Source organism: Schistosoma haematobium, chromosome 6, assembly GCF_000699445.3.
Source record: "Schistosoma haematobium chromosome 6, whole genome shotgun sequence".
Classification (NCBI taxonomy): domain Eukaryota; kingdom Metazoa; phylum Platyhelminthes; class Trematoda; order Strigeidida; family Schistosomatidae; genus Schistosoma; species Schistosoma haematobium.
The window spans coordinates 9,039,442-9,060,197 of record NC_067201.1 but is presented as its reverse complement, the minus strand read 5'-3'; the positions used below and the strand labels follow the sequence as shown (position 1 = coordinate 9,060,197).

The following is a 20,756-nucleotide window of genomic DNA, read 5'->3' as shown; positions in this document are numbered from 1 at the left end:
ATATGCTAGAAAGAGTCCAACGACGAGCTACCAAGATGGTACAAGGTCTATCTGGCCTATCTTATGAAGACAGACTGAGACACCTTAACTTATTTCTGTTATCTTACCGTAGAATACGGGGTAATCTAATATTGGCCTATCGTATACTGAACGATGACTATGGTATTAACATGTCTTATCTTTCACTTCCGTCTAGAACCGATCATTTAAGAGGACATTCGAAGGAAATTCAAAAACCGAGATCAAACCGTTTACGTCAGGAGTTCCGTTTCTCGCATCGAGTGGTGAATTACTGGAATTCTCTACCGGGACACGTTATATCAGCACCGTCTGTTAATATATTCAAAACGAGGTTGAACCTCCACAGTATTACAAACTGCAAGGATTAATATAGGTCGATAGAACTCCTATCCTTATCACTGAAGACTGAAGACTGATATCGGGCAGCGTTTAATCTAAGCTGACTAATGGTTGTAGGAGACCTGTATCACGGTGTGCCAACTCGTGGCCCAACGCAGATGCATGGTGAGGTGCCCTCAGCTGGGTGTGTCCATCAGAACTTACGAGGTCAGCATCAAAAGCCGAAGACCTACAGAAATATGTATTTTGGGGTCTCATCTACCGCTTCACATCCAATAAGACCAAAGGCTGTGAGAATGATTCTTCTAAAAAACAACCTGCTTTTAACAAAGTGCCTAGGTATATGTTAACCGACAGGCGATGATGATTTGTCTAACGTATGTAATTTCTAGTACCTAGTTGTATCAGGTTTTATAAAGTAGTCTTAGGACAATGTGAATATCGTCTTTAACCCACATAATTCCTCAGCAACTTTTAGTTAATCAAGACTGATTTCAGTGCCCTGCTTTCCTTGAACTTAAGTTACCTTACCTACCATAACAAGAATCCCTTTAGGGCGAATGTACTAAAAAATCTGAAGGGAATTTTTAGACAGCCCGATAGTTGGAATTTTTCAACTAACTTTTGAGTCTTAATCGGTTAAACTTCGAGCATGAAAATATCTTGTTTTATCTTTCAGCTCAGATTGTATGAATACTTTGAGGCGTATCCAAAGATGAGCTATAAGATCACTTCGTGGTCTCAACTTTAAGTATTACACGGAACGCTAGTAAACACAAGACCTATGCCATCTACAACATAAGACTCAGAAGCAACCTATGGCATGACATGTGTGGCTGAAAACCCTCCAAAACTGCCATGATTCAGTCTTAACAACAGTCTCAGTGGGTCTACTAGAAAGATATATGTTGAATAAATCAGGTTGGAACGTGGACACGCCTTATAATATGTATTACTGATCGAGTTTTGGAAGTCTTACTCCTTAAAAGGGTTGAACAACTACTGATTTTGATTCATAACTAAAATCGTTCTTTCAATCTTTACTGTTGCAACGGGAAAAGTTCAAATAAATTATAAACAAGAAGCTAGCAACAAAGATATGGGATTAGTTCACCGCGGGTTTTGATGAATACGCTACTATTTCACATGTAAATGGACAATGAAAGATATCTTAAGAACTTCTTATTCTTACTTGAAAAGAAAAATTAGGCCTTCCTCCATACCGCTTTTCCCGAAATCTACAATCTTCAGTGTATTCAGGAAATCAAAGGTAGTCGAATCTTTGGACTCTATTCGAAATCCTCCAGCGACAACGCAGTTTGCATTAAAGTACTTTGTTTTTAGCGTGCAAATATTTCCTCAATAGAAATGCCTATATACCACTCACCCGTAGGGCGCTTGTTCGAGAACTTTTACAGGATAGTAGTACAGTATTACCATTCGAAAGAAAAAGCTTCGAGAAAATAGCTGTCTTTCTTGATAGAAAGCTTGAAAGTCAGTTTCAAATTCTTCAGAGTGAATTCTCGGTAAGTTGTATCTAATCTTTAGATTTCAATCTACTCCGCCTGGTGAGTGTGAAAACAAACAACTAGTTCGGGTCCTTTTATCCAGTTCGTTAGATTCTTTCTCACATTAGTTTTAATGTTTACATATAACAGTGTAGTTGACTCATGTGTTGCTAGCTTTGTATTGCTTTACGAATTCGTATTCTATAAATCCTATTTGGAGAAATCTATACTCTATGGCGATATTGCACATGGGTTTTTACATAGCAGTATATTCTGAGTTGTCTGGATGTCGCTTTGAGTGAAAAATAGATTAAAACTGTAGTAGTTTTTTAAGGTTATAAGCATTGAAATCGAGTCGCATTTTCTGCGTCTGGATTGGTTACAATTGTTTCATTTCCAAAGTCGTTACTTTATGGTTGACTTACTGTATTTTAAATCAGTAAAAAAATTCTTCCACACTTCAACCCGTCTGGTAAAAAAGAACTCACTGTCTGTGTAAATTTATCTGGCTTAAACCAAAACAATAAACATCAGTGTTTACTCCGTTGGAATCTCACTTGGCTTCCATATTTTTCAAAACCCTCGGGCACATCTGAAAAGTAGGCTACTAATTTGCTTAAGTCCTGATTCACAACTTTCAAGTTATTGGGAGACGTAGTGCTGTAGATGCCTTCCTAATGTCGTAAATAGGTTTAATTTAGATGGTGAAATTGAGCGGTGTTGATAAATATGTCAACCACGCCTCTTATCGCTTTACAAATATTGAAATCAGATCATCTTAGTTATCACAATGGATCAGTTAACTCGCGGGAGTTCGTTTAAGTAAGTTTTAAATTGACTCTACAACCAGATACTCATTAACTTAGCATTCAGACACACTACATCCATATTGTTACAATAGGGCTGTGGTTGTTCCATGCCACCCTACTTTCTACAAGCATCTGTGACTATGTAGTCAACCACTAAAATTAGCAATTCAGTAAAAACTAGTGGCTACTGTTACTGACTTTGAAATGCCACCTAGGACATTCAACCCTAGGTTTCGATTATACTGCGAGTTCGAACCGGGTCGTTTCTACCTTTTGACACTGTCCAGACCAACAGTCTATCACTTCATAAGTTGGTGTTTCAATCTGCCGATCCTTGATTTTGTTCAAACCTACTCCTGTGCCAATCAGCATTTTGCGGTGGAGTACGAGGTGGCTATGCATGTTTAATGTATTTTCCAACTACTTCGATAAAGATTTATGGTCTCACTAACCCCATTATCAACCGTGTGTCTAGTCACAAACAATTGTCTCGGGTTCTGCGGTCACGCTCTCAAGTCTCCAAGACAACTACTAGTCCAATTTCCTTTACAGGAGTCACAAGGAAAAATATCGTTCCATAGTGTAGGCGAATGGAAAGTGACAACTGCTGATACACTACTAAAATCACTCAACTCACCACTACTCATGGTAATAAAAACTATCCTATGTCAGTTTACCAAAATGCAATGTGACAACTTTCATTCTGTTTGCATGTCACTTGGAAAGCACAAAAAACGATCCTAAATAATTTTTCATTAAAAATAATTACTTATATCACGTTATTATTATCTTTGCTCACTCGGAAAGGTTCTATCACATCCTCTTGATGTTTCAAATAATTCAGAAGGGACCAGTTCGTCTTCTATTGATACAGCTAATAATGCGAATGAACTTGACCGAGAATTCTGGCTTCTTCGTCGGTTAGCAGATATTGCTCCTATAGCTGGCTTTATTGAAATACCTCAACAACAATTACAAAAAGCGTGCAACTCAATCAAATCAAAACATCATGGTTTGATAGTGAGTTTTTTTTTATATTGACTTTTTGATACCTAAAACACCCCTAATTGCCAAAAAAAACTTAGAAAGTCAACTACACGCCAGCATACATTTTGTAACCCATACACTTTTTTCTCAATATTTCCCAAACAGTTGCCAAATAGTGATAAGAATTTCATCTTTGGAACTAATTTTTACTGAATCTTCTCAATTAAGGGTACCCTGAAATACGATTTACAATGGGACACGGGCATAGTGATAAATCTCAGTTCCTTGATATTGGTATCCAGCACAATTCAGATGGCTAAATAAAGCTTTGTATTTGGCGAAAAGATACGCAGTGGACTTTAGTTGGATTTCATTAGCTTCTGTCTAATAAGTCACAAAGAAGCTTTGGTCAAAACACTACTCAACCGTGTACTGAAAATATGTTCAAAAGATAAGATTAGGGAATAGTTAGTTATGATTGAAAAGTACCTTTTACCTAAGCTGTACATTCATATATATAGTTATATGGAAAATATAGAAAAGATTGCATCACAAATTGATTCGAGACTAAATAACAATGAGGTTACGTACTAATCAAGGGGTAAGGAATAAAATAATTTATGAGTCAGATAATAGTCCAATTGATAGATATGAGGAAAAATGACAAACATAAAGGTTATAGTAATAAACTGAATAATAATCGAGAAAACTTGTATAAAGTAATAATAATAACTGATTAGAGTACAGCTTAAATAAATGATTTCGTCGAAAAGAAAATTTTCCTCTCTGAATTCTCGTTTTCTTACTCAATGATACTAAGGTTTATTTTAATTATCCGAAAAGTATTTGCTAGATAATGGTTACCCACAAAAGTTCAGTAAGTATGGGATAACAAAAAAAGGGAATCGAATATGATGCGGTCGAGAAAAAGCCAGTCTTTTACGTATTAGCTTCAAATGTGATGAAACAGTCAGTATAATTAATTCTAAACTAAGTGCTACAGTAAAAAAGAAGTATCCAGTCGCCAAGCTAGTCTCGTTTTATCAGGTAAACTGCTCATTGAGACAAACAAAAGTGGACAAATTCTCGTCACATGTTACCTCAATTGTATCTACCGGTTTACTTGTCCGGGCCAAACTACTTACATTGGGAGAACAGAAAGGAGAATACTTATTCGTATCTCCGAGCACATTCCACAACAAATGAGATTATAAGACCAACCTGTTTCTGACAGTGTAATTCCATGTTATCCGCTTGATAGTGGACAGTATTAATACCCCAAGGTCATTCAAAACAATCAGTACTTGAGGAACTTAGATTTTTCTGTTTCACCAAGCTCATCGCTATTAGAAGGTTGAAACTGAAACTGTATTCGAAAGGATACAGTTGTTAATCTCTCACTATTATGGTAACTTCTGCTTTTTATTATTCTTAAGTAGTATATTATTCCATGTTCTCAATTATAAGCTCCCTTTCATCTATTCTTGAGTGATTTTCTTGAGCTTTACTCATTTTACTCTATTAATTTATTCGATTTTACGCTTGTTGTTCAGTAACTTTTATTATCAATCTTCATTTTCATTCTCTAGAAACTTGTATTTCTTAAAAATTTTATGGAACTTTCCCCTTTCATAGCATACAAACATTCATCCACTTCAACGTTCTATAATTCCTTCATACATGCTACTGTTGTTTTATTCATCTTCATTACTCTCTTATATGATGTATGTTAATTTTAAATAATTATTACTTTTACTTATGGGTTATAAACATCTCTGGAGAGAAATCATGAAATAAATAAGTTTATATTGGTGAAAATATTACTAAATTCCAAGGAATTTTAAACATTGATTTTGTTATTAGATTAAAGTCTATCATCAGTTGGAATTATTGGTTTTTAAAGGGATTGAACTTATAATCTTTAATTTTCTAGATAAAGTTTATCAGAATTAATCATCGGAAATTCGTTACCGCTAATGCTCTTTGTTGTTGCTCATTTATCTGAAATAGTTTACACTTTTAGCCTGATAATGTTTCAGTATTTCTGCTGTGAACTCTTAGCGTCTCGTGATACACCTTCAATTGTAAACCGAAACGTCTCAAATACTTCAGTATTACGTCATCATACCCATCATTGACAGCTTGGATTATTGTGACCTGAAAGGAAGTTGTAGAGTTCGTATATTTGTTAGTTCCGACTTAGAGATTTGTTACTGTACCTCACTTATTACATTTAATCCCGGATCTGCTTCGGTTTGGGCACCCGGACAATATCCCAGTCCTCATGCAGGTCGAATGACAAAGTGTGATGCATTTATATTTATCCTTGTACCAATATTTGTGTGTTTAAATAAATAAATGGGAACTACTCATATGGCTTGTCCAACAAATAGTATTTGACGATATGTAATGAATGATCCCTCATACTTATTATTATTAATTAACGAAAGGACTTAACTGTGAACCACGTGATTTCAAGTGATGTTAGCGGTGTGTCAGTAGTTGTCACTTTCTGGTCACCTGCATCCTGGAAAAACACTTCTTCCTAAGGTACCTATGTGGGAAATCGTTTAGTAGTGGTCTTGGCAACTTGGAAGCATGACCCCAGAACCCAAGGGACAACTGGTATGGCGATTAATAGCTTAATCAATTGGAATGAAGATGACATATAAAATTGATTTTTTTTTTCTCCAATCATGTGTGACATGCATTCACATCATAAGAAGGATTAAAGATACTTAATTGTATAACACTGTGTTCACACAGTAGGTTATTGAATTATTATTGTTAAACACAACTCAGTTCAGTTTATACAAATTTGACTGTTAAATTAACTAAGTAAATCATATAAAATGTGGTGTATTTTTGTTATAACTTGTGGCCCTGTGCCCCTGTCAATATGTAACGTAATGATACCGCCAATTAGAGAACAGTGACTTATCGACCGGACCAATGGCGCTTAAACCCTTAAGAGCAGTTTAGAGTCCTTACCAGTCCTTCTTCCTGCCTAGCCCTGCCCGTTGAGTCCAGAACACCAATCTTAGCCTCTGTGATATGAATCATTTACTTCAAACATATTGGGTCTATATACAAACCAAACAAACCACATCGTACCATAAAACAGAAAATAACATTTGCACAAGATCTAGCCAGAAGTAGTTATGAATGTGGAAGACCGAAATTAATAGACTGGGCATAACTCAAGAACGGTAAATCGTATAATAATAGTTTATAGGTCACAATAAAGTTTGTAATAAGAGGAGTATAGATGTACACAATCTAGCTACTGAATAGTTATACATTAAGAATATACGTGTAATATTAGTCCTAAAATAGTTCTCAAAAGTTACCATTCATAATTCTCTCCGGGATATAATAATTCTTAAATCAATTCGATTTATTTTGTGAGTCAAATAAATCCTCATCACCAGTCTTTGCGCCTTTCCCCTCATGTTCAAGTTCCCGTGTAAATGTAGCCTGGGGTTATTAGATGCGCTTGGTTAAAAGACTTATCAACAGCTAATTAAGTGCCGTCACATACTGCTTCCTTATAAATAGTCCTTGATATGTTATCCTCATATTTTTCGGACCGTCATCAGTGATAGAAACCCATGGAGCAAGTTAGTGTATATTATTATTAGGACCGACCTTCTTCCGCTGTAGTGAAGCAGTATCACCACAGATTCTGGTTATCTGAAGGATACCCTGGTACAGTTAGCAGTACGACGTTTTACTCGGACCTTAGATTGCTACTTTTAATCCAACTGTTTTCCAACCGACCTTTATGGTAGAACCTAACAGGACAAGTATTCCAGTCAATTTACCTTGATTTGGTTATCACGATATACAAGCCCGACCACCACGTCTAGGTAATAACTACGATCGGGTTGGAGAAATATTAGTATTTCTCAATATTCCCGTATCCTACCGAGTCTCATCAGTACTGGTGGTCTGGTGTTTGACGAAATCTCTACACGGATTGAGAAGGTTCAATTGGCTTTTGTTAACTTGCGCCACTTATTGGAGTAGGTGAGATATCCTTCTTCCGACCAAAGGTGGAGTTTACTGTACATTAGTTTTCTCTGTCCTACTTTATGGATGTAAAAAATGACGACTAAGAATAGATGATATTCGTAGGTTACTAGTATTCGATCATAGGTGTCTACGAAGCATTGCTTGTATATTTTGGAACCACGGAATTAGCAATACTAGGGTTAGGAACACAGTACTAGGCAAAGATGGTAAATCGATTGATAAGGTAGTAAATCTTCACTAACTGAGGTGGTTGAGATATCTGTTATGTATTCTTAACCACCACCTTCCTCGATGGGCTATGTTTTCTGGCGTACGAATAGACTGGAAGGAAGTTAGGGTTGACCAAAACATGGCATCGAACCATGAAGTCACTAACAATTGGACTTTGCCATGTTAATAGGTATAGACCACCTGGTTGAGGTCCGCATAGTTATCGTAACCGGTGTTAGATACTTTGACACGGCTCTAAATCGTTTTCAATGGTCCAAATGCATCCATTACTTGTCTCCCATCAAATTCTAAACCCCTCATAACTTTTTTGTTTTTATTTCTGAAAAAGGAAATTATGTCCTAAATGTGAAAGAAACTCTTGAAACCAGTTGTCTACTATACACCAATATCATTAAAAATAATTGAATTGGTTGTGTTGTATCATGAAAAGCGTTTATCCCTGTATCGTAGTAGTATATATTGCACTATTTTCCATGAATCCTAAATTAGTGAGAAATAGTTGTTCTGTACTTCTTAGTTTCCTTTTTTCACTTACTGTCGGTCTATCATCAAAAATTAATAGCCATTTGTACATCTTCCTTGAGTTGTCCTTTACTAATCCATCATTCTTCCAGTGCTTTTGTTATCCTAAAAATCAAGCCACCAGTGCTGTATGTCTCATCCCTTAGAAATGCACGTTATTTCTTATCCAGTCACGTGCATTTATTATTTGACCGATTCCCAGCGGACCCAATATACCAGTTTTTCTGTCGTTTTTATTTTCTTTGCCAATAACTTAAGGCTTATGTCGATCCGGACGATTATGATGTACTTCGTTTTTGGATTCGTGGATTTCATCCAAATTTTAATGCTACTCCAGCTTGTTCTACTATTTCCAATTTGACTGATTCCATATCGACCCACCATGAACGTAAACAAAGCACATTTAAAAAAGTATTCATACGAGTTTCTCAACTGTTTAATATATTGGAACGATCAATAAAACGTAGTTATTCTCCAAATATACATGGTTATGAATCAGTGGATTCATTCACTACTAAATCGGATTTATTTTATTTCAGTCGAGTATTAATGTGTGTTCGAAGAAAAAATAGTCATAATTTAGACTTGAAACTGTTCGAAGTAAGTAAGATTTGAAGTATCTTTTTTCAGTCTGTTGTGTCATTCAATTAAATGTTGTAAGTGTTTACATTAATATTTATGAATCCCTTTGTTATAACGTAAATTATTGTGATCAAGTCACTTAAATCCGATTGTTCAAACACGAAACCGATATCACAACTAAGATAGTTCATTGAAATAAGTTACAAACCAATCAATAAGTGAAATGCAGTTTACAGTATAAAGTAGTCACTCTCATTTAATATAACTCAATATATCTGTCTTCAATCATTGACAGGTCACTTTTACTGGATATATCATTTTTAAGATAAAAATTTTGGAAGAACATCAAAATACCCTGTTCCTTGGTTAGTATTTAATTAACAATTGTTTTGAAGACCGTAGACAAGTTCCACCTTAGTATAATTTGTTCATATAAAGATGGACTTCTGGTTTGATCAACCCTTATATATTATCTCAACGTCATGTGAATGGTTAACATTGAAAAGGTAACTAGTCTCATTTAAGGATACCACTGAAGATAAGGAGCAATGAACATTTGTTTCGTCCTAGTTTGAAACTTTTCGACAGTATTCAGTCAAAATCTTGTCGAAGATCAGACTCAGTACCTTCAGGACCCCCAGCAAACGCCTAATTGTGGATGCAAAGCTTTAATTATCGTCCTAGGTAACATCACTATTGTAATAACTATGTAGTGAGGGATGTTAAGACAATGGACAAAACACAATTATCATCTATAATTTTTGGGAGATTGAGTTTACTAGAACTCATGTGACATATATACCGATGTTATGCATTTTGAATAGTCTAACTATACATTTGCTTGTTAAGATAGAGAGATTTCAAACTGGACAAATCGGGAGATAAGAAAATACTAAGATAATAAACAGCAACATGAACTGCACTACTCTTGATAATAATAAATCAGTATTATTAGGGTAGATCCAAGGGGAGAACAAGCTGTTTTTTGAACATATAAAAGAGATTTTAGTTTTGACGTGACTAAGGCCTCAGTACATGCCCCTGGGGAACTTATACAAGACTACCGAAAGATGGATTTCAAATCAACCCCACAAACTGTTTCAATTAAATGTTCCTCATTAGAATAAGGGGACGTATGAAAACAGTCATCCGCAAACAAGGTCATCTGAACGAATGATATAACACTTATGGAGAAATTCACTTCTATATAAAGTAAACCCCGGTTATTTTGTTCAGAATGACAATGGAAGCTCCTACTTAATTAATTCGTCTAACTCAGGGAACACAGCACTACTAGATGAACTATAATGTGTTTTTACAGTAACTTTATGTATTTTCCTGTATTTAAGGTATTATTGTGTGTAAAAATAAACATATAAATGATCATATTTTAGTCCAAAGGCGATATGCTTTTGAACTTGTTTATGAAAACGTTTTTGGAAGGTCAATAAATCTTCATTTTCAATAATTTCACTGTCAAGCTCTATATAATGTTATTATAGTGTTATTTTACAAAGACCGAAATAAGGTATTGTAGCGAACTAAACAATGTTACATGTCACATATACCGTTTTCAGAGGGCTTTATGTTTGCGTGGGAATTCACCGCCATGATTGGGGAAAGGGATCACAAAACCTACTAACAGCTCTATACTTAGCAGATAGTGAATATCGTATTAAAATAGATTACGTTTTCTCAGTTTTGTATCAAGTTCCAAACACATCCATCTAAAAGAGTTAAATTATGACTCTTCTACATAGATGAAGCCATCTGAATCAACTTCAGAAAACTTAACCTATGTCTCTAAAAGAGGTATATTCAGCCTCTATGTTTACATTGGTCCGCGACTGGATCACCATAAACCTAAACTAGATATTGTAAACCGTTTATCCTCCTTTTTCCCCACCAATTCGTTTTGTCTTTTTCGCCGTTTTTGATATTTAACATTGTTTAGTTAACGAGCATGCCTTATTTTGGCCTTTGTAAAATAGTACAATAATTATGGACTTATGACTGTAGAGCCTGATGATGAAGCTGTTAGAGACATTTGTTCGCTCAAATATTCCTTATTTTTTAATATTCTGTTAGGATTTTTAAACTACTGAAATCTTCATTTGTACCAGTCTTTATGTTTTCACTTCGCGTCGTGGAAATTGCAGTAGTAGTTCTGATCTAAAAGTGTATGCAGTAGGATCGAGAAATTGCAGTAGTTCATGCTTGTCAAGTATAAGCAGTAAGGCATCGGACACATCAGAACTGATAGTGACACACACCCAGACATAGCACCTCCAACGAGAATACAACGGCTTTTAACAACTTTCTTTACAGTTGTATTAATAAACTTTATTCATCATCCCATTCATAAAGTCTGTTTTCTTTTCAAAAAAATGTTTTTTGTTTTTCTTTCCCCCTCCTCTCTTAGAATGTACCTGTTACAGGTATTGTACGTAATTCAACTTTTGCTGATAATCTCTTATATCTTTTACCAAATTTACGTACAATTCCATTGAGTAAAAGTTCACGTTCAGCTATTTTATTAAGTACAACTACAGCTGTATGTTGTTTAGGTGTAATTAGTCCTATCGCTTGGTTATTTAATTCAAATAATTATGATTTAGTATTAGCTTGGTCTATGGCTGCAACTTCTTGTGCTATTACTACACTATCCATTGTATGGGTTCGTTATTGGCGTGCACAAACTAATTTAGCTAATAACTTAAAGTATATGGTAAGTTGTTATTTTAAATGTTTACATAAAAATAAAATTTTAATTATATTAATTGTTAGTTTTGTAATGTTAGCGAGTTGATACTGTGATACTCACTATTCCTGTATACAAGTCCGGTTACTCGAGAGAAAAAAACATTAAGAAAGTTTATTAGGTTAAACCAATTCATGTCTATAAGCGCTCATTGATATGTTTATGTGATAAATCTTCTAACTGAACGCCTGAATTGGTTTCTTGAGCTCTTCTATATCGCCTAAGTTAAATCTACTCGACAACGTTAACACAAGAGAAAATGCGCGAAATTTGGGAAAAAAAAGGTCCACTCCAAGGTTATTCTATGTATAGAAAATCGAGATTATTTGCAGTATTTCTAACGGTCCTGGGCTTCCGGAAGATTCTGGAACCCTACAAAACATAGTAGCAGGATAGGTAATCATCCAGTCAGAAATGTGACACATGACTCTTCACTCTCTATATGTTTCTGAGAAACTCCGATTCAATGCTGATTGGATAGCAATGCTTACTGGCGTTTTCAGGGCCCCTTTGGGTCTCTTTTAGAGGAATATTCTAGATCTCCCCAACAGTATATTTGTCTATCCTTCAGGAGATCAAGCTTACCAGTAGTTAATTGTTAGCGGGACATAGACCGGATTAAAGCATGCTCAATTCACGATTGCTTTGGTGCACGCTGATTGGCCAACTCTTATCCAATCAGCACTAGTCGATAGTTGGAGAATACTCTGGAATCTTCTTATGTAAAAAACTCTAAATATACTGACGTTTTCCCTGTTGTGTTTCTGACTTGCTTCTTACTTCCATCTAACCCTGTTATTTGGAATATAATCTCTTTCCCGTTCAACCGTGTTCTGATTTGGGGTCTTGTCGAGTGATTTAGTGTCCAAGATTACTAAGCAATAGGAATAGCTGGGTCATAACTGTAAGAAAAGAGATTATAACAGTGGCGACGGGGAAAAACTAAAGAAAAATGGCGATTTCTTTAGAACAGTTGCGGTTAATATTACAGCACCAGCAGAAGTTGTTAGCCTTGCAACAACAACTATTGAGCACACTTTTCACTCGACCAGAAAATAAGAAATCTGTTTATGATGCAGTAACAGACATTTCAGAAGCATATCCAGTGGAGGGTTCAAATCCCTTTATACCTGAATCAGAACGTAATATTTGTAACGTGTCCGGCTCACAGCAAGAAAATACTGTGCTGAATGCTCATAAAGTTGTGGCAATACGAGATGATCAAGAGCCAGACCCTGTAGACGAAGCCCGGAGTCCAGAATTGAATGAAACACTACTGGTCCTGTCTAGCTCTGAATATAAATTTCAGGTAGAACAAAATTATGGTCCACGTGATATTATCCGGAAAAGCTATGGGGACTCGTATTCAGAAAATAACTGCAGTGACACGATGAACCCAATTATACCGAATGTTACTCAAAATCATTGTGAGACAGAAATTTATATTGAATCAGCTTATCCGATTTCTAATGACAATGTATCAGATATGGGTTTTCAGAATAATGCATGTAATTTTGTTGAAATTTTTTATAAAAATGAGGAAAATATGTCGGCTGGGTCAAATTATGGTCAAAAGTCTAATTTAATTTTGTTAGATGTTGATTTCCGTAATGATCCATTATCCACTGATGAAATTCCTAATGGATTTGAAAGTAATGCTTCAGAAGAATTAAACTCTGACCTCAAATCAAAGGTCGTTCATTATCATCTAGTCATTTCTAGTGGATCCGACATTCAATGCGAGAAACATCGTTTAAATAAAGTCCTATTATTTGTAACTTGGAGATATAAGGATCCGACATTGTTTCGCGGAGGAGGAGAATGTTGGAGAATTAAAAGTTATGCATACTTTTTTTAAAAAAAAAATCAAAACGCCGGGAACAGACACGTCAGTTTCTGTGCAAGAAAAAAGTGATACTTCTCTATTGCCTAGACGATGGACTAATCGAAAGCACAGACCAGTCACTCGGTTGCAGTTGGACCCTAGCACCAGATCCTACGAATCTGCTCAAAGGGGAGGTGTTAGCGGGACATAGACCGGATTAAAGCATGCTCAATTCACGATTGCTTTGGTGCACGCTGATTAGCTAATTCTTATCCAATCAGCACTAGTCGATAGTTGGAGAATACTCTGGAATCTTCTTATGTAAAAAACTCTAAATATACTGACGTTTTCCCTATTGTGTTTCTGACTTGCTTCTTACTTCCATCTAACCCTGTTATTTGGAATATAATCTCTTTCCCGTTCAACCGTGTTCTGATTTGGGGTCTTGTCGAGTGATTTAGTGTCCAAGATTACTAAGCAATAGGAATAGCTGGGTCATAACCGTAAGAAGAAAGAGATTATAACATTAATATTTTATTCCTTGCAAAATAAAGCCATTCCTTGACCAATCACGTGCTTCCGTCATCAGATAATTTTTTATTGACCCTCGATATCGGTTTGTTGACCACCGAATATTTGAAATTTAATGTAAAATTATACTATACTGACGACCTTGAGACACTTATCAGTTAATCAAAAACTTAGTGTTTACTCAGAAATTACAATGGGAATAGTTGATAAAATTACAATCAGTAAACAGTTTTGGAATAGATAATTAACCGTTTGTTATAACTTGTGGACTGCAGATTGGAGCGAAGCGAATTATATCGATCGGACCAAAGACGCGTAAACACGTAAGAACGGCCTAAAGTTCTGATTGGCCCTGCTTCCTGTCTAGCCCAGCCAGTTGAGTCCGGAACACCAGTCTCAGCCTCTGCAATATGAATCATTATATTTCAAACATACTCTGTTTATATACCAATCAAGCAGACCACAACGTACCAATAAAATAGAAAATAACATTTGTACAATAATTAGCCAGAAGTGGCTGTCAATGAGGGAGGTAGCGATTAACAGATAGGGAATAATTCATGAATGGTAAATCGTACAATAATAGTTCATAGGTCAACATAAAGCTCATAATAAGAGGGGCATGAATATGAACAGTTTAGTTACATAACAATTATGCGATGAAAATATACTCATGATATTGGTCCATAAATGGATCCCAAAAACTACCATTCATTATTCTCATCGGGATACAACACCGTTACACGTTGAATTTATTAATATGATTAAAGAAAAAAGGTCAAGGTTAGAAATTAGGAGTTGAGGCTAAAATCTCAGTCGCAACTTTGGATTAGGAGTTGGTGTCAAAATTTTAATTTCGGGGATTAAAGTTTGGGGGATTAGGGTTATAGATTATAGTTAACGTGAATGAATAATTCTGACCACACTAATACACTTGAATATACCCTGAATCATGAGTAATTAGCGTTTCGGAAATAATCTGCTTCTGGAACAGTTTCCTTTTTTATTTAGCTTACACACCATATCACATTGAGACTCTAAAATGGATATTTTTCAATCAGTTTTAGGCATATTAAGAACTTCATATGGTCATTTTAATGAAATGCAAGCTACCTTTCACTCCGTTTTGAATTTTGCGCAAACATCTGAAAGGCTCTATCAAACTAGTTCGACAGTATAGTATTGTTTTACCAAATTTAGAATGAAATTGGAGAGCTTCCTTCTTATTTGAGACTCGTTATTTGGGTGTGCTTATCACATACCAGTGTTGTCGCCTCATACACCTACAATGCGTTAATCGCTAATCTACTGAATTCAGATAACTATTAACTTGTTAAATCGGTACAACAAATCCGCAAGGGTTGATGTTCAAGAGTGAAATTTGACCGATGTTGGTTGGCGTATGTCTACTCTAAGCAAATGCCTTGATTTATGGCTTATTTGTTACAAAATTTCAAGATAGACACGTTTAATGGCTGTCCGAACTCATTAGCCCACTGGTTAATTTGTACGTATTTGGGTTTGCAGGTACCACGTTCGAGTCTCACTGTAAACATCAACACTAGAAGTCAAACATCCAACTGCGAACTCAAAATAGTACGAAACTTGCGTCATTGGTTCTACTGCTAGCTACAATCTGTCTATTCTAAATACGTTGTGACCAAACAGTCATATCAATTCGATTCACTCAGAATGGATATATGCCAATAGATATGGATCACATTCAATACAAAAATATTAATAACTGGAAACATTTCAATCCTTAGAAATAATAATAGACAAATAGTATTGTCTAAAGTATCTGTAAAGTCAAAGTTCATCATTTTCTACTCTTATTATGTCAACAAATTTCCCAGGAACTTCACCAAGATAAATCAGTAACGTCAGAAAAACTACTACCATCGATGAGTATTTAAGAATATGGGTTTTTTTTATTAATTCATTGGTTTCACAGTCTTACAAGAATATTGTGAATTCACGTTTTCATCCTTGCCTCCCTATCATTGCTTTCACTCGTACTGCTCTGAAGATACATAGTATATAATGAAATGGTTTACTCAATAAAATTTACATATGTAAAACTGTTATAGCTTTTTATGATATTTTACTTAACTCATCAAAGTTACCAGGAAAACAATAGTTAATTGACTAAGTTCATTGAGCTTCAGGCTTAAAATAAAGATTCTTTTTAATTACTTTCATTCTCTTTATTGATATATCGCAAAGATCACATAAAAGTGTATGGGATCGATAAATCAAACTTATATATTCCAGTTAACTAAACTTTTGCTATCTTCCTGTAAATTCACTACCAAAATTAACCTTCTGGAAACATCATTTCATCTCAGTCCTATAGGAAGAGGTCAGTCTCGGTCTGAATAACTCGGTGGTAACCTCTCAGACTGCGGAACTCATTACTGACCCAGGTCCAAATTCACCAGGAAACATCAGTCCCCTCAAGACTACTGACGAGTGTTGGCTAGCACGAAACGTATGTTTAATGCTTCTTCCTGTTAACTATTTCTAGCCACCTAACGTGCAATTTTAATATCCTCTGGTAATGTACCAGTAGAAATCATGAGTGGCTTTTACATTATATTACGAAATTATTACTTTGTGTCAATTATCCTACCATTATTATTATTATTATTATTATTATTATTATTATTATTATTATTATTGTGTAGCAATATCTTTGTTGTCAAAGTTCTGGACTACAATCAATCAATACTTTGTTGAAACTGGCGCATGAACAAGAATTTAAAGCAGCTTTACTTACATATGCTTTATTGTTAAGACCTACTGACAGTAAGTAGTAAACAAAATATTCCGGTGTTTTTTTCATTTTTGTATCAGTTTCACTGTTAGATGTCTTGTACCAATACAGTGAATGATTTTCATTGATTGGTAAACACCTTGATCGTCATTCGAGACAACAGACAGCATAATCATCTGATTAAACTTATATATAAACTCGTAGTTTGATTTCATTTGGGGTACTACTGAAAACTAAGGAGCATTAGTCAACCATCTCATCCTGATATGAAATCCCTTAGCATCAGGTATCCACCACCCTGTCAAAGATCGTTTTAAAGACCATTCAATTTCGTAGCGAACTCCATTAGTCACTGTTATTGCTTGAGCACACTGCTTGGTATCTCACGCTAAAGTCATTAATCGGAATTATAATTACACATTTTTCTATTCCGCTTCTACTATTTCTTTTGTAGCCTAGTGTCGTAGATGTGACCAATTATACGTCTGAATTACACCGTTAACCCTTAGCCTACCCAAACTAAGTTCATATTGGTCTGCTACACTCAAGCCTTTCCCTGTCGTTTGCCTTGAGTCAAAAGGAAAGTCAGTTGTTAACTTTATATTATACTCAATCATGACTCGAAACTCATACAGTTATGTAGAATGAAATCTTGACCACACATCAACATAATTAAGAAATTACAATAAGAGGATTACTAGTTCATAAGTGGAGGAAGAAAACTAGATAATGGGTCCGTAATTAATTAACGGTAACTTTGGGAAGATACGGTATATAACAGTTTATGCATCACGAGAAAATTTACAACCTGGATAATACTAAAATACAATAATTTAAGGATTTTTATTAATTACACGACAGAAATATAAACAATAACTTCAGCTAGGAGGACAGTTATAAAAGTTCGACTATTTGAATACTTGTTCTGTTATAACACTCACGACTTCTCACTAAACAAATACAATCTATAAATTAAACCAATCTCCATAAATTCTTTTAAACTAAATTATAATAGTCAGTCTACTAGTGACTTACTCCAAGATGTTAAAATGGAATTAAAGTTGGTCAAACAAAGGCACCTCACCAATCCATGAAGTCGTTAACTGTTGGTCTAAGCCATGTTAGTAGATGCGCACTACCTGGATGCGGTTCGCGTAATAAACGCGATCAGTGATTTGAGACATTAGATGACATGATTAAGAATCGTTCGTAGTGGCGCAGGTGTATTCACCCTTTATATTCTTCTCGATCTTGAAGTTCAGGACTTATTCAGGCATACGTTTCCACTTTGTCTTTTCAAACCATTTTCTCAAGGTTTACTGTTTTCATTATCATTGGTACTGCATTATTTCGATCTCTTACATACTTCATCTTGTCGTGCTAATGTGGTATTACAGTTTGAACCAACTCGCATCTGTGCTTAGCTTTATGTTGATAATGACTAATACATGATCTTCGCATAGGGTTTTGTTTTCTATTTCAAAGATCTATTCTTTAAAATCCTACTTTGTGTTAACAATGGGCAGCACTATAATTTCTGAGTGGATCAATCACATTTAAGGTAGCAATTCTAGGATTTTCGCTCAAAATTCATATAACTATATTTTTAAATAGCATTTTGACATTACTGTTGATGTTAGTTTGTGGTGGAAACCCTAACTCTAATTACTAACCCCAACTTCTAACCTTAAGTCTTTATCTCGATTCCTCACATTAATTTATAACCCTTTTTGGCCTTAGTAATTGGTTGAAGTTTCTCAGGCAGAGGAGGTCAGTAGTAGGAAATCTCTAGCCGACGACAAGTAATTCTGTTCAATTGCAAAATGGTTTTCAAGACTGTGCAAAAAAGTGCTAAAATGATAAAAAGCACACTGGAGAACTGCCTTAGTTGTGGTTAGTTTCTTTTTAAGAAATACAGAATGATCGAACTTGAGGATCATGCTTTTTACCGCTACATAACGGATCCAGAATCCATTGATCCGTGTTTTATCAATCCAATTACTGAATTGAATAACTTGATTATTAACTAATGTCTTCGTTTTCGGACATTCACTGACTTAATTGACTACAAAAGTCAGTCTATTTGCAACTGTTTAATGTGATTATTCAGAGCAAATCAACCCAGAATTCTATGTGGAGTGATAGCTTTGTGGTTAAGTCTGAGATTCGAACTCTTCTCTACCTCCAATGTTGGTCAACTGTTTAGTAACATTAGTCCTTCTCACACTTAAGGTGTAACCCATACCCGAGTGTTTGGCAGGTGAGTTAATTTAGATTTCAGTAATTGTTTGCATTCATATAAGTTACGCAAGATATTATGAGGTGCGTGAAATGGTAAAGTTTCCAAATGTTGAGTGGTTTACTTTTGGTGGTATTATGTTCTGTGAGCTCCTAATTCATAATGTAGCACTGCCCCTTATATATATTTTAGTTTCTTATTTTACAATACATTATTAGTGATCTTGATATTTTCGATCATATGATTGATTTTCCTCTCACTACCCTTAGTATGAAGTGTGGAAAATAAACTCCATATGTAAACTTCGAACCAGATCATAAATTATTTATACTGTCTATTTTTTAGTATTTTGTTATATATATATATATATATCGTTTAAAGTTTTATTATCTACCTCTCTCTAGGCAATACTGCCTTAACTCCTGTACAGTTGGGTTTTCGCGCTGAATCTTGGATTGCTAAACACTTATCACCTCAATCTCATATTTCATTACCATCTTCAATTGGTGCACCAATCACAGGTGATTCTCTTAATTCACGATTCAATGGTGGCTCTGGTCCATTATTCGACTTATCATTCGATGCAAATAGATCTTTACAAATACTACGACGTCTAGATTTAGTTCGTGGATCGGAATCATCACCAAATGCAGTTAGTCCTGATACAGCATCTGTAGATATTCCAAATGATGGTTTATCTAATTCAATTGGATTAGATCGTCTCTGGGTGACGGATCCATTGTTTAAAGAATCAGATTTAAATTTGTCAAAATCAAACTAATGTTAATTTTCATAGAATCTTAATTGAATTTATGGTTTTTTGTTGTTAGGACAACACATTGACTAATCTCTTCTCTAGAACATAGATATGTACTTGTCAAATGTTTTTTTTCCCTTTACAATAGCACACAACATTTAACTAACAATGAAAATATCTTATTTAGTTATAGTATAAGAACATTTCGGTTTTGTATTTTAAACTATTTTTAATGCAAACTATAATGAATTACATATTGCTCCCCATTTTTCTTTGTAGAAAAAAATAAAATATTTTTCTCTCTAATCATTGCCTTTCATCATTTGTTCTTTTAATGAAATGTCCTTAGTTTTATATGAAGCTAATAAACCATAAATTTGTTGTATATTACTTCTTTTCTACAAACAAAATTCAGTGTCAACCATTCACTCTTTAAATTCTTGCTTACATGTTAATGTCTAAATGTTTATTCAGTGAAACGTTGCCTTCTATGTTAGTTTATGATTTCAGAAAATATAGTGTATAGAAATATGACTTATTATTAAAATACACAAACTTGCCCGTTTAAAAACAACAAAAATCTATACACCTTAGTTAATAAATTCCATAAAATTGAGAACAACGTATTTCGAAATGGGGTAAATTTCTGGGGAAAAAAACATTTCATAAAGTAGACGATCAAACAAAAACAAGCCAGGTGAACAAACACGTCACCAAATTGATCTAAGTTCTATGTATTGTACGCACAGTTGTTCCGTGAGAACGGCATGTGAACTGTACAGCATTGAGGTGGTGGATGATGAAGTGGTGAGTGGGTGGGGCTAGAGAGTAGG

General features: G+C 34.9%; 1 protein-coding gene across 1 annotated transcript; it reads left to right on the top strand.

The window, feature by feature from the left end:
• The first annotated feature begins 1,281 nt into the window (after window positions 1-1,281).
• On the top strand, window positions 1,282-20,420 carry MS3_00008462 (uncharacterized protein). The gene is made up of 7 exons (XM_051216800.1): window positions 1,282-1,689; window positions 1,727-1,886; window positions 3,485-3,697; window positions 8,711-9,052; window positions 11,457-11,762; window positions 16,839-16,959; window positions 19,571-20,420. The coding sequence occupies exons 1-7, from the start codon at window positions 1,520-1,522 to the stop codon at window positions 19,945-19,947; spliced, it is 1,689 nt and encodes a 562-aa protein (XP_051065417.1). The 5' UTR covers window positions 1,282-1,519; the 3' UTR covers window positions 19,948-20,420.
• The last annotated feature ends 336 nt before the right edge of the window (window positions 20,421-20,756 follow it).